This window comes from Pocillopora verrucosa, chromosome 14, assembly GCF_036669915.1.
Source record: "Pocillopora verrucosa isolate sample1 chromosome 14, ASM3666991v2, whole genome shotgun sequence".
Lineage (NCBI taxonomy): Eukaryota > Metazoa > Cnidaria > Anthozoa > Scleractinia > Pocilloporidae > Pocillopora > Pocillopora verrucosa.
In genome coordinates, this window is record NC_089325.1 from 10,951,132 (window position 1) to 10,966,536 (window position 15,405).

At 37.7% G+C, this 15,405-nt stretch overlaps 2 protein-coding genes across 3 annotated transcripts; both read left to right on the forward strand.

The window, feature by feature from the left end:
• The first annotated feature begins 681 nt into the window (after window positions 1–681).
• LOC131782248 (carbohydrate sulfotransferase 11-like) lies at window positions 682–5,715 on the forward strand. The gene is made up of 3 exons (XM_059098974.2): window positions 682–942; window positions 2,298–2,335; window positions 3,899–5,715. Exons 1-3 carry the CDS (start codon window positions 831–833, stop codon window positions 4,721–4,723), a joined length of 975 nt encoding a protein of 324 aa, XP_058954957.1. The 5' UTR covers window positions 682–830; the 3' UTR covers window positions 4,724–5,715.
• Window positions 5,716–8,017: 2,302 nt separating this feature from the next.
• Window positions 8,018–15,352, forward strand: LOC131789684 (carbohydrate sulfotransferase 9). 2 transcript variants are annotated; one of them, XM_059106841.2, is made up of 4 exons: window positions 8,018–8,338; window positions 13,142–13,255; window positions 13,768–13,805; window positions 14,355–15,352. In XM_059106841.2, the coding sequence occupies exons 1-4, from the start codon at window positions 8,203–8,205 to the stop codon at window positions 15,177–15,179; spliced, it is 1,113 nt and encodes a 370-aa protein (XP_058962824.1). In that variant the 5' UTR covers window positions 8,018–8,202; the 3' UTR covers window positions 15,180–15,352. The 2 variants fall into 2 exon arrangements, with proteins under 2 accessions (XP_058962824.1, XP_058962825.1); XM_059106842.2 differs by lacking the exon at window positions 13,142–13,255.
• Window positions 15,353–15,405: the final 53 nt, after the last annotated feature.

The window sequence follows — 15,405 nt, forward strand, 5'->3', positions numbered from 1 at the left end:
CCAACTTCAATATTATCCTATGTAATCCCATGCCATTCGCCAAACATTTTACAAGACAAGGTGGCAAGGTGTATGTCGAGTTAAGATTTTAAAAAAATTTTTCATGTGGCTCCTTAATTTTTGCGGCTTTCTTCGCGTTGTGTTCACCATTCGCGCTCTCGAAAGCGACCGTAGCACTTGTGCAATTGTTGAAGAGACCGCGATGTTGCATAAGTAATTGAAAAATGAATGTGTTTGTGAGCACTATACCATGTACTTACATGGAAATGGTCAAATACACTAAGTATTCTTCAGTGACTTAATATATTTGTATTGTTTGGGCGGTTTCAGTGCCAAATATTTCGCTATCTTTCAACAGACTTTACACGTACTCCTCAGAAGGTCTCGAAAGGTGCCCGGTCATTCTGTAAATTTGACTATATTGAAAATTTACTCAGTGTTTAGAACATTCAGAATTTTATTTCCTGGTGAAATTTCTCTTGATGCGTTTTTGTCACGTATTCCCCTCGAAACTGCAATGTGCCCTAACAACCGCCATGTTTCCTCCCGGCGATCACATGAGCGAACAAGAGCGGCTTCCTGATTGGTTATATCATGATTGAGCTACCTTAAAGGCTTTCGACATACTGCTCTCTGATAGGGTAGGGCCCACATAAGCCATTTCCTCCACTGAAACGTGAGTGAGATAGAGAGCACTTATAGATATATCGAAGGCATGACCCTTAATCAATACCAAGTGTGATTCCGCCGATAGAGTTGTGCGTAGATTGCGAAGGAATCTTTCTTATTGAATCAAAAAAAGGTTGCAGAAGTACGTACGTAATTCCAAAATGCGTTGTTCGTTTTGGAACGTGGCAAAAGTTACATTCGTCATTCTGACGGTGCATGTCCTTGCAGGGGCATTTTATTCAGTAATTTATGAAACAAATCGAAGTACTAACGGTAAGTAATCATGACATTTGTTTGTGTTCAACTCGTAACTTGACGTTTCGAGCGTTAGCCCCTTCGCCATCGCTCTGACGAAGGGCAAACGCTCGAAACGTCAACGTCAACGTCAACTCGGTTGATACTACTAAAATTACCACATAACAAATATTGGGAGAATGAATCCATTTATATGACTTGAATCTGTATGCGAAACTGTAAAAGACGACACAAGGTTAAGCGATGTTTTTCTGAAGTGGCACGCCGACCTGACGAACCGACAATGCCTCCCAACGAAACCAAAAAATGAATTAATACTTTCGCCAGTTTTTCAGACTGAGTCAAACTCAGTGCCTAAGGTGACAACCATCCATAATAAACAACTTTCTCGTTATTCAACGCTACCAAAATATTGGTCTCGCTTTTAACTCCTCGCTAATTTGACTGATTGTGTTGTGACGTTATGCATTAAACCTGAAACACTCGACTTTCACAGACGGGCTTTAGAGCCATTTCAGGAACACTTGTAAAAAAAAAGCTATCTCCAATAAGCGAAAGCGTAGAGAAATTTATTCATATTTCAAACGCTTGCCAATCTTGTTGCTCGACCATACTTTTCGTGTTCTTGGAACTGCAATCGCTCTGCAAAAACTGCCCGCTGAAGATCCCAGATTTTAAAGGCTTGCGGGTACGAGTAGATGAAAATATCAACCATTTCTTAAAACACTTTTTCGACTGAAATGTTTGCTCGGACAGCGCTGCATAACTGAATATTGGTTGTATTCGCTGCGCACGTTGTAAAAATATATTTTGAACAATTACGAATTTGTGCTTCTGTCTGAGTTAGGGTTACTAGGTTATCTTATTAAAACAGTGTTAGTGTCCCTTTTAATATTTATGTGGCGAATCAGTCGCTAAATATATATATCTTAGAAAGTGAAACGTCCTTGTTAGCGTTTTTTTTTTGTTGTCACAATATTAAACGTAGAATTGTCGTTGTTAATGTTGTTCTCATTTGAACTGAAATTCCATCACCTTGTATTTCCTGAGCTGCACGTTTGAAACTTCTGAGACAAAAATTTACAACTTTAATTCCCCTTTAACTGCATAAGCGAAACTCCATCATCAACAAAATAACGCGTTCTTTATTAAATTTGAAATCTAGAACAGACATGCAAGAGGAAGATACGGTTGAAGTACGACTTTGCTGTGACGGACGTCAAATCAACCCCTTAACGTTGAACACTACCGCTTAATAATTCGTTATAATTTCGATCATCTGTATTTTTTTGAGATAGAAGAACGGTTGCATCTTGTAAACTTCCTTTATCAACATTCAGATTTCTAATAAATTTTAATTGAATTTTTAACAGATTCCCAGAATATTAAACAGATGAAGAGAGAGGCACTGGTAAGTAATCAGTTGAAAATTCAGCGAGTGACTGTAATTCTTACCAGGAGGGTGTGTCTGATCCCATTCTCGACCAAAACATGTTATTTTCACACCCGCAGCAGACCTGCAGGTCTGTAAAATGCATTTCCATTTTGACACCTTACTTCTGTAGGTTGCAATTTGGGTTTGGAATTCATTACGTTCTCCCGTAGAATATCATTACTTTGAAAAAATTAAATAGTGAATTTGAAGTTATCAATTGTACTCAAAACAATATAATCCTAAAATAGTGCTAACTTTCGGATTTATGTCTCTCAGTATTTTCACACAAATCGAATGCGGCTAATTTTCAACTATTGGGTTTAATTTGCGCTCATTTTCAATCCAGAGTGCCTCTATAAACCTGTTTTACTGTAGTACAACAACTCAAAAGCCCTTTGCTGAGAAAAAAGACTTTTCTGGAAAAAAATGCTTCTCCTCACTGAAATAAAACTGTACTTAACCTCACTGAAATCCTGCAATCATTAGAACACATGCCCAAGATAAAAATAGACAAAGGAAAAAGTGAACGAAACGTATCATTAACAGATTAATGGCTTAGGATTAGAGACAAAGGTCATTCCCCGAGAGAAGAGAAAGGCCATTTTCCGCACGACTTACCTTGGGCTCATGTCTTGAAGAGTAGTTTTGTCGAAAACATAATTAAAAATTTATTCCACACAGAGAGTCTATCCCAGTAGTACACAGAACGAAAGTCACACATACATCTACGGTCACCTTGCTCAGATGACCAACGACTGACTTTCCTTTTGCTGGTTGATAAAGCATGCAATCAACCACAATTTCGTTAATGAGGTTTAACATCCTTAGGGGAAATGAGGGTTCTATTATTACACGCCCTTAACTGAATTTTCAAGGTTTTTCTTTTGTACGTTTTTCTTTGTATGTCTTCTTTTTTCAAAGAAGATCTATTTTCAACGAACTCTCCAGCTACGGGGAGTGGCAAATGGAACAATATATTCTCTCTTTGTTTTAGTTAGTGGTATTTTAATGTTAAATTGTAAAAACCATTTTTAAAGCTTATTACCATTTTAACCAAAACCTACAATAGTGTCAGGTGAATATGCCCAAAAAAAAATTGGCCAGAATGTTTGGATTTACATTACGTGTAAGTAATAATGATTCAGCAACTGTATATCACGCGTTACTCACGCATCGTGGGAGCCGAATTTGAGAATTGTTTGTATTCACCTTGACAAACAGTTCGAAAGAATAATTTTGGTTCCTTCCTTCTCTCTCTATGGTTTTCATTTGGAGTCAAAAACGTGAACATGTTTATACGTTCTCTTGGTGTCCCTAGGAATCATACAGTTATCCCAGACACATAATTTTGTCCCTGAAACAGGTCGCACAAATGCAATAATCGTAGCAACAAAATAGGACACAAAGACTTGTTTTGTAAGCAGTAAACACGAATCGATTCGTGACGAAGCCCTGGTTCGGCGATTTAGCGCCTTAAATGTTCCAGCCTTGTTGAGAATGTTTATCACCTTAAATCATTTTTAATTTCCCTTTTTTCAGATCAGACTTTTAGAGGAAAGATATCGGCCTTGGAATTCTTCTGCTTGTACCAAGCAAGGTAGAAGAAAACCTATTCAATATGTCGTCAAACATCACCTTATCGTGTCCGAGCGTTACAAAACACTCTTCTGTTTCGTTCCTAAAGTAGCATGTAGCAACTGGAAACGAATTTTTCACGTTTTAGAAGAACATTTCAACTCGTCGGAAGATATCACCCACGAAACTTCGCATGATTCAGGAAAGTTACGCTTTTTGAGACATTATTCAAACGCTACAGTAGTAGATCACATGTTAAAAACATACAAAAAGATTGCATTTGTTCGCGAACCTATGGAGCGATTTCTGTCGGCCTACCGGAGTAAATTTGCGCCTGTTGTTCCCCCTAGGAAGGGATATTATTACAGCATCGGCCTAGACATCATCAGAAGGATGCGGAAGAACTCTACGGGGTTAACACCACATTATCCTACATTTAAGGAATTCGCAAATTACGCGATTACTACACCTTTTAGTTCTCATGATGAACACTGGGATCGTCAGCATAATTTATGCGCTCCGTGTGATATAAATTACGACTTCGTTGGCATCTATGATAATATCAAAGCAGATGCTGACCTCGCTCTTATGTTGATGGGAGCTGATGAAGAGGTTACATTCCCAAATGTCGAAGCTGCACCCGAAGGACAAGGATCACAAACGAAGATGAAGACTTTCTATTCAGGAATATCACAAGAAGAATTCACACGACTGCAGAATATATACGCAAAAGACTATGAAATTTTTGGATTCAAAAAGCCCAGTTATCAAGAAATAGTGAATCCCTGAATTTCTTCAGCAAGAAGGAAAAGGGGAGGCAAACCACAGCACGAAAAAGGATTGCTGTTTAAAATGGCATAGAGCTGTGACAGCGGCAAATTTTTGGAGCTATGCTCACCTCCTAAATTATTAAAATCTATGGAGTACAACTGTGAAACATGTATAAAATCATTTGTTTTCGTAGCGTGCAAGGGTGTTACTTTTTTGAAGGAGAACTTGGCAATGTCTTAAGGTTGCTTTTTTAAGAGTCTGCTCAGAAAATAAGAACTCGTAGGTTCTGTCAGTAATCTAATCATTAACTCGAACTTCCTGATCGCAGGACCCAGTTACTGTAGACGGTTCCAACCACTGAATGATTTAAACTCAATGATGTGGAATTGCTTTGAATGCAAGATGACGTGGACGATTTTCTTTTCGAGAACCGTTGATAAAACTTTTTACTCGAAGTTTCAAAACACCATCAGGATACAGCATTGTAAGCAGAAATGCATATTATGAAATATGGCGTAGGTTATAAGCAGAATAAAAAAAATTCTCAAATGTCTTTTTTAAAAAACAATTAACATTAAGATGGATCTGTAATAAATATAGGAAATGAGCTGCCAGTTGGAGTTAGCAAGGTATGTATCACAGACCTGCTAACGATGGCTGAAAGTTGTTCACAACATAAGATGGCCTTGGCTAGATGAGTTGAGAGTTTCAACGCAGATGAAAAACCATTTTTCAAAACTACTCTTTATTATTGTATGTAACGCTTAAAATAACAGCAAGGAAGTATATTTCCTCAAGTATATTCATGGGAGAAGCTCTAATTTTTTATAACCTCCAATCTTTTGAGAAAAGGGCTTCTTTGGGAGTCAATATGCACTGACAGTGACCATGAAAGCCTAAAATCAATCTCAACTCCTTGGCAAGAGGTATATCTAGAGTCGATCAGGGTAATGGGGCCTAAGTTAAAACAAGGCAGGGGCACAGGTCAAATAAAAGTGGGTTTCTCAGTATCATTGCCTCAGTTTTTAATAGGTGGTTAGATGGTTTTGGTGCCCAAGGATAGGATTTGCTTTACTGTTTTGTTCGATATTAACCACACTTGGACCAGAGCAGTAAACCGTAGTGTTGTTTGCCGACATAAATAAATATCCAGATTGTTGTGGTTTGGAGCACATTGACAGATGGTCGGTAAAACCTGGACCCAACAAGCGAGCTTTAAGAGACACCATAGTGCACATAGTCTGTGGTAGACTTGCAATTATTGACCTTAGTAAACTGGTGTCTACTTCAATAATAGCTCATGGGCCAGTCATGGAGATATCCTGATGTACCGGGATGTAATTTGTATGATATTAAGCGGTGAAGGACAGTGTAGAAAGTTTGTTTGAAAATCTATAAAGACTGTTCTAGCTGTAACACTATTATGAACTGTTATCTTCCTCCATTTAATCACTGAAATCAGCGTTCCTTCAGTTGATAGTCCCTCAGCAAATCGCTATTGTTTACAGCTCATTGTATCACTGTTCAGATGGCTGTCAATTATGGTGCACATCTGAATTTCAAGGGGCTTACTAGGTATACTTAAAAATGAAATGTGCCATAATTTGATACACAAAAATTACCTTTGGTAATCTTATAAGGATTGGGAAAGCTTCACCGAGAAAAACTGTTATGTAAAACACTTAAAATGCTCACTTAGGATAATCCTGCAATAGGGTAATTCAGTGTTATCAACTGAGTTGAAAACGTAAATTGAAAGCGTTAGCCCTTCCGGCATCTATCGCTATGTAAGGGCTAACGCTAGAAACTAGAAAGCTAGTCAGCCTTGAAACTCTTTACGGTGGCCAACTCTTACGCTTTCAACTCAGTTGATAGCACTAAATTATCGAGTTGTACTCTCCCAACGACGAAGCATCACAGTTTCTTTGGAAACTTACCCCCTTGAACCTGCAATATCTTGGCTGCTTGAAGAGATCCCATCAGGACTGGAAGCTTTATCGATTGTCAACGGTGGATGTTGAGGAATTGTAGGATGCATTTCAGTTTCGTTCCGTTCCCATAAAGGATAAGCAGTTAGGAATCGGAGTCTCTGACAATCACAACATTCTTACGAGTTCTACAAATTTTACCTAGTATTTGTTGAAATTTGTCAAATACAGAAACGTTAGGACAGTCAACACAGCTGTCAACATAGCCGTAAACACAGCCGATAAGTCTTTGAAAGCGAGTTTCAATTCCATCAAATAGCTCCAATTGACATCTTAATTGTCATTTGCGGATAAACGTGTGAAATCCAGCTTGGTTTTGGAGTCAATGGCGGTTCTTCCATTGCTTTGCGTGTCGTGTCTTTTCTAAGGAACTAGTTTTCATTAACCTTTACATCATCGCCATATATTTCATGCCAAAATACGTTAAGGACACGGTTAGGACATCAGAGTTAGTGCAGAACAGTTTCACTACGGCGAGATTCTTGCGAAAACCTCGTGGGTTTTTATGACCGATAGCCATTCTTTACTTTCAGAAGTCTCTTTCCGTAAGAGGTTTAAAAAAACAAAGACGAATCAGGTCAGTGTTAGGACCTATATCACCACACAAATGCAAATATTCATAGCAAAAGGTTGCTTGGGGGCCCATGAATAATTTATTCTCAACCTTTTGCGGAATTATCACGCAAATCCAACGAGGTGGATCATGCTCGAAAAAAAGGCCGTTACTTTGGTTGTAATACCCAATGGTCCGAAAAGAGTTAGATTTTTTTCTTCAATATGGCACGAATTTGATTTGCTGCTAATACAATTTTGGTTTAAATATGCCAGGATGAGCAAGGAAAAGCCACAAAACGACGAGAGTTTCAGAAAGCTGAAGATCTTGCTACCTCACGCTATGTTGAACATTCATTGTACTCGTAAACACCAAACCATGTCCACTTTGCATTCTCCTTTGTTTTGTTTCATTTTTGTTGTTCACTCAATTTCATTGCCAATATAACAAATATCTCGCTATCGTTTCAGAGACGTCACACTCCCTCTTCTCCAGCTTTTGTAACGGCTCGTGGCCACATTTTCTATACAACTTCAAACAGGATTTACTCAACTTTTTAAGTTCCTTAGAATTTCTATGCTGGTATAAAGTTTATCTACGCGTGTTGCGTTCCGGAAATGCGTCGATATTGTTTCAAACAGCAATGTTTCCTAACAACAACCTCGTTTCCTCCCGTCGAGAGCGGTCACGTGGAAAAAAAAGCGGCTTACTGATTGGTTATATCAGGTGTATCTTTGTCTCATCATACTAGTACTGCTCTGATTGGGCAGGGCCCAAACGAAGTTTTTTCTTCTGAATAGTGAGTGATGCCAAAAGCACGCAAGGGGTTTTAAAGACGCAAAAGCCTTGACCAATATCAAGTGCAATTCTGCTGATAGTGCTGTGCGTAAGTCGAGAAGGCATCTTTCCTCATAAAATCAAACGAAAGGTTACAATAGTATTTACTTACTTCAAAGATGCGTTGTACGCTCAGGAACTTGGCAAAACTCACAGTCGTCATTTTGACGGTGCATATCCTCGTAGTCGCTCTTTACTCTGTTCTGCTTCAGCCAAAACAACAGCAATTACACCGAGCAAACCTGACTATTGGCGGTAAGTATATATAACGTTTGATTTATGTTTTCTTCGTAAACAGACCATCGTACAACTGTAGAGGTATAAAACATTTTAAATTGCTTAACTGAATGAGTTCGTTAAAATGCAACCATCTAACAAATCGGGAAAGTGATTCCACCGATTTTTGTGACCTTAAAAGCTGGCAGCGAAACTTGAGAACAATTTCATAGGTGATAAAGTGGCTCTGGGGCTCGACCGGCAGTCCCAGCTAATGCCGAGCGGACGAACCGATGGCCTAAACGATACACAAACTAAATATGTAAAAATTTTTCCCAGGTTTTGAGCACTTCGTTAAACTCAGTGCGAAGGCGAAGAACCATCTTAAATTTATACCTTTTTCTTTACTTAAGCATTATCAGGATATTTGTCTTTTTTGCAAACACTTAGCTAAAGGAGAAGCCTGTTTGGAGTTATATTGACACGAAACCTTTGTAAAACGATCGCGTGAGATGCGAACAACAATCCCATAATGCATCGCGTTCTCTGATCGAGCGAAATCGTAGCTATCATATCACGCGAGAAATACGGGGGAGAGTCAATTTCACGAGGGGAAGACAATCGATGGTGCTTCCAATAAATTCAGTACTTTCGCTGATATGTCGAAGTGGTGCTGGTTGAATCTGTGCGGTTATGAGAACTTTTGTTGCCAACAGTAGTCGAGAAGCTCTATATAATAATATATAGCGTGTCTTCGCCACTTCGCCGCCCAATCTTGAATGGATGGAACTCGATGTGGTAAGTAATTTGAACTTTTGTGTAATGATTGAGTTTGTCAACATCCTTTATTTATGACCTCGTAATAAATACATAGTTTTAAGCTCGAAGGTTTCAGCCATCACCGCTCTATCGTCTTAAGACGATTTTTTGCGTCTTTTGTAGACACTGAGCACTAATATTAATACTAGTATACCTAGTTTCAACTCATATTGAAGAGTACACTTTGTGCAGAGTATCTCCAAAAAAGAGGATAACATACAAGAAATGCGATAAAAAACATGAATGCGTAAATTGAACAAGCTGTAGTTCTCAACTCCTTAGCCAATATATGTTCCTCGGTCTGAGTGCAGAGAAGTTGAGCGTGCTTTTCGTAGGAAGTAGCATGTACACGTGGTGACTACAAATTTTTTGCATCTGTAAGTCCATAAATACTAGTTCTTCGTGAGAGCAATACTGTTATGTTGGAAGGTGTGGTCTCTTTAAAGGACTTAAAAATTTACGTCAACATTTCGAGTAGTCTTCTCTCCCTCTCTCTCTCTATCGAGCTGACAAGGCCTCGATTACTCAGCAGTATCTCCTATGTGCTGTAAAATTCACAAAACGTAGCCTCGTGGTGCACTCTTCCTACTGTCTATCTTTGACAATGTAATTTTTATCCAAAACAGGCGAAAAAAGCTGGTATGTAGGTTCTTTCAGTGGTTCCATGCACTGTTTTTTAGTTTGAAGAATTTTGTTGTGAAATCGTTTTAAAACAGAGTTGTAATGTTGATTCGAATATTCTTTGCCTGTCTCAGAAGAACTCAAACCCTCGATAGAAAGGCCGTCACAATTTTTTAAACCTCTTCCATACAAGGAACACATGCATGTGCCAATTTGAAAAATTTTCAAAAGCTTTTGTGACTTCATACATTTAATTTACAACTGATACGGAATATAACGGAACAACAACAAGTGTTAGGTCATCACGCAAAGTCTGTGCAGCTATGCGACTACGAACGTTTATTTGAATTAGCTAGAGAAAGGATAATCCATATTTTTCACAGAATATTTTCATGTTATAAACATTTTATTAATATACACACAAGTGTATAGTATCTAATTTGTTCAACTGTACTTATTTGCTACAGGCTAGGTACGTTGTGTTCTCGAGCATAACGGCTGCTTTTATAAACTGTAATAATTTTTTACGTGCAGTGTGTGTGGGAGAATTTTTTCTGTTGGAAAGATTTGTATCAACCCCATGACAAAAAGCCAAAGGATAGGGAAGATTGTTTTGTTTTGTTTTTATGTTCAAACCATACTTATGAAATATCTATACCAAAGTGATTCTTTGTACAAAGACAAAGGTCAACGCATGTCCATTGATCTCCAGCAATATATTTTTTTAAATGATATTATATGTTTTGACACAGAAAGTAAAACCTAACTGACATGGTCCTCCCTGCTTGAACAATCTAAATTTGTAAGTGTTTGATAGACAATGATTTCTTAATTTGGTGCCCCTGCACTGCCTTTGCATGGCAGTGGCAACAGAAGGCTCTTATCCAGCCTTCTTTCAAAGCATTATCAGGACCAATTTTCCTTCCCATCTATTTCTTGGACTGTACACAGCCTGGTTGTTCAAATTTGGGTCAAGATAACCCAGGGTTAGCGTAAAATCTGATTTAAGAGCTGAAAGTTTAAAACTGAGAATATTAAGTATAATACATTTTGTCTAAAGTTTGATCAATGAATGCTCTTAAAAAATAGAGAAAATTGTCTTTTGAAGGCTTTTGGATAAAGGAATAAAGAAACATTTATTGAAATTTAACCTTGGGTAGAGCTAATCAGCCTTGCAACATTTGAACCCTGGATATTCCTTTCTAAACCTAGTTGCTCTGCTCTTGTTTGTTGCACTTCTTCCAGGGCTCTTCCTTTTGATTTGGACTAATTTTTTTGGTTTTGTTGTGACATCTGTTTAGGTGGTCTTTGTTTTGTAATGCTGTGTTCAACTAATTAGCAGGACTTCATGAATCTGAATTGATTAGCATGCATTTAAGATTTTCTAACTTAAACTAGTTCAGCAGTTTTCTAGAAGGGTAAGGTATTGACTCATTGTGCCCATCAAGGTTTCCACCCCACAGAAACTTTTTAATTTCACAATTAATCCACTCCAGTTATACAACAAATTTTTCTTGACCTATTTTTCATTTGTGTGACCTTTACTACTTGCACAACCCTTGTCTACTCTTTACACAGTTTAGAACATAGTGTAAGAATTTTTTGGTGCTTGGTCAGTGTCAAGTCTGGTTGATGCCTCAATGATTTCTAATGTAGATGACTTTTAAGAACTTTCTGTAAAAATTTCCTGCTAGCCTCTTGCCCATTTTCTGATATTTCTCTTTATAGCCCAAATGTTAAAAAGTTTTTTATGCATTTTACTTTAGTTGGAGAACTGGTTGTGTGCCTTCACCAAGTATGTCCATCCAAAGCCATGCCAAGTCTCTCTTTCCACTACAGTCAGAAGCTTTGAAAGAGCACCTCTCTGCATGGTTTGGACAGTGTAAAAACTTGACAAAGAATATCAATAATTCCTGAGTGGTATGCATATAGTTGTTTGTTCCTGCTCCTTTGAAAGTGTATTTGCTGCTGCACCATGATGCTCTTTGTAATGGAATCAGGCCTAATGTTTAATAATCTTTGATGCCACCATATACTCAATATAATTCAAAAAAGTGTAAAGAGTGTAAGGTCAGTAGTTCCAAAATGAAATCAATTTGTAAGTATGTTGTAAGCGATGCTTGAATCAGAAAAAAATGATGAAAAGAAAACTTGCTTTGAAGGTTTTGCTGTGGACTGTTGCGGTGTTCATATTATCACATATACTATTGCAATAAGCCCTTTGAAGATGTCCATGTTTTCTTTGTTCTTTGTGAGGAGTTTATTGTATAATTGAATAAAATACACAACATTTCACTGAGTGGGTTTTTTGTTCCCTAAGGGTTGCAGTTTTGCTAAAGAGAACTTTGACCTTGTCATACCTTCAGCCCAGTTTTTAGACTGGGTTTGGTATTATGATATATATATATATATGCAAATTTTTACAATATTTATTATATATATAATAATATTTATTCTATTTAATTTTCTTATAAAAAAAAATGGCACTTTTTGACAAGAAAACAAAAGATATATATATATATATCTAATACATTTTTTTTATTTGCAATGAAACCTGGTGTATATATTTATATATATAATTTTTAATTGAATAGAAAAGGAGAAATTACATCATTGCACAACAGGACTGTTTCAAAAGGGCCTACTGGTCCTCTCTCATCAGGTGCATGGAACACTGACCAACTATAAAGGATTCCCTTTATAGGCTGGTCGTTCAAGCATGTATTATCAAGTACTTTCTTGCATGTTCGCACACAGTCGTAAGTACGTTCATTTTGTTAACAGTGACCATTCCCGGTTTGCATTTGATTAAGAATTTTCCATTGTGCGCAGGCTGCATCTCTTTGTCACCTTTGATTACAGTCTGGCACAAGCCATTATTTTCCAGGTCATGGCAAATTTCGTTTTGGTGTCCTTTAGGGACCAGTTGTGTTTGCGTTCTTTTTGTTCTCATTTCAAAATGAAGCTGTGTGGTTGCAGAATCTTGCCGCCACTTTGAATAATTATACTCAATCAACAACTATAAGTATGGGTAATAACATGATTTTGAGTCCAATTTAGTGTTCACAAGCACAAATAAATTTTTCAAAGACAACAAATTTTGCACGAGCCCATAGTCTTTGAAAAATTTACATGTAATGTACAATATGTACAATAATGTACATGAAAAAAAATCACAGAAAGTCAAGACAGAGGTAATTTTGAAAGCGTGCTCGCGCTATTTGTAATTTACACTCGTGTCACAACTTTGCACTCGTGTTGCATGCGAATGCACTCGTTTCCAGCCAATCAGAAGCGCGTAATTTTTTCATGTACATTTATGTCATAGTTGTTAACTCAAATGAAGTCGGCTTTCTAGGAAATTGTCTCAATCCAGGACTGACTTGGTGTAATTTTTCACAGCTGATCAGCAAATTTTATTACAACTGAACGATGGATCACATCAGAAAGGAAATGATTGTGATACTTGCACTACCCCATTGCGACTTCAAGACCCCACCACCAGCGGTGAAAATGGTATTAGAAGTTGTAAATCATAAAGATAAAACAATTACATACGCAATAACAATAATAATATTTCTGTTAATCATATTTGTAAAAATTATAAGCTATGGGTTTGTTACGGTGGCCCACAGATGTCACGGCAAAAGAAATAACCTCGCGGCAAAAGGAAGAACCTCACGGCAAAAGAAATAACAATGTCCTCACGGCATAAAAGAGAGCGCGGGAGCTGGGAGGTTTTTTCTTTAGCCGTTGGGTTTTTTCTTTTTGCCGTGGGCCTTTTCCTTTTTTCGTGAGTCTTTTTCTTTTTGCCGTGAGGTTCTTCCTTTTGCTGCGGGGTTATTTTCTTTTGCCGAGACAATTTTTAGGCCACCTTAGTTTGTCCTCAGACACAGCAATGAACACTTTCATGAACACTTAGTAAGAATCAGTTGTATTTTAATGAGATTATTGTAGAACAGTACCAACCGGAGAACGCTCTTTATCAACAATTATATTTATGGTAAAACTTCAATTTTATCCAACAGTTTCCCAGAATATTGAACAGATGAAGAGAGAGGCACAGGTAAGTAATCACTTGAGTGAGTGAGCATGTTTTTCGTTCTCGCCGGAATTCTTGGTAAGGAGTGTACCTGACCCTATTTTCCGCGAAAACACGCTTTTTTCCGCAACCGTTTCAGACCTGCTAATCTGAAAATCCATACCCGTTTTCAGACCTAACCTCTGAAAGTTGTATGCACTTTGTGTTTTGAATCCAATTCGAGAAGTGCTTGCATTCACCTTAAAAAAAAAGGAAGCAGCTCGAAAGGATGATTTTAGTTTCCTCTTCTCTTGTTATTCATTTGGAGTCGAATGCCTATGCGCCTTCTTGGTTCCTTAAAAAATAAATTGTGCGAAAATATTTGCCCCTGACACATAATTTTGTCCCCGAAACAAGTCTTACAAATCAAAATGATTGCAGAAACAAAATGAGACATAAAGACTTGTTCTATACGCTGTTAGTTAACAAGAATCGGTTCGTGAAGCCCTTTTTCAGCGATTTTGTCAACTTTAGTGTTCCAGCGTAAGTTAACCACCTTAAATTAATTTTCTTCTCTTTTTTTTTTGATTTCAGAACGATCTTGTCATGAAAAAATATCGGCCTTGGAATTCGACTGCTTGTATCAAGCAAGGCAGAGGAAAACCAATTCAATATGTCGTCAAGCATCACCTTATCGTGTCCGAGCGTTACAAAACACTCTTCTGTTTCGTTCCTAAAGTAGCATGTAGCAACTGGAAACGAATTTTTCACGTTTTAGGTGGACATTTCAACTCAACGGAAGATATCTCGCACGACACCTCGCACGAATCAGGAAAGTTACGCTTTTTGAGACATTATTCAGATGCTATAAAAGTAAATAACATGTTGAAAACATACAAAAAGATTGCATTTGTTCGCGAACCTATGGAGCGATTTCTGTCGGCCTACCGGAGTAAATTTGCACCCGTTGATCCCCCTAGAAGGGGATTTTACTACAACATCGGCCTGAACATCATCAAGAGGATGCGGAAGAATTCTACAGGGTTAACTCCAGATTATCCCACATTTAAGGAATTCGCAAATTTCGCGATTTCTACGCCTGTTAGCTCTCATGATGAACACTGGGATCGTCAGCATAATTTATGCGCTCCGTGTGATATGAATTATGACTTTGTCGGTACATATGATAATATCAAAGCAGATGCTGACGCCGCTATTATGTTGATGGGAGCTGATAAAGAGGTTACATTCCCAAATGTCGAAGCTGCACCCGAAGGACAAGGATCACAAACGAAGATGAAGACTTTCTATTCGCAAATATCGCAGGAAGAATTCACACGACTGCAGAATATATACGCGAAAGACTATGAAATTTTTGGATTCAAAAAGCTCAGTTATCAAGAAATAGTGAGTTCTTGAACTGCTTCAGCAAGAAGGAAAATGGGGGCACCGCAGGAAAAGATAACTTGACATTAATTAACATGGTGAAAAACTGTGAAAAGCGCACAGTCTCTAAGTTATGTCTACCTCTTAGATTTGATGGGATTATAAAATTTGTTAACTGCTGAGTTGACAAGCCATTTATTATTCTAGATTTGATGATGTTGTCTACAGCCAGATTTGTTACGATAAATAGTAGAGAGTG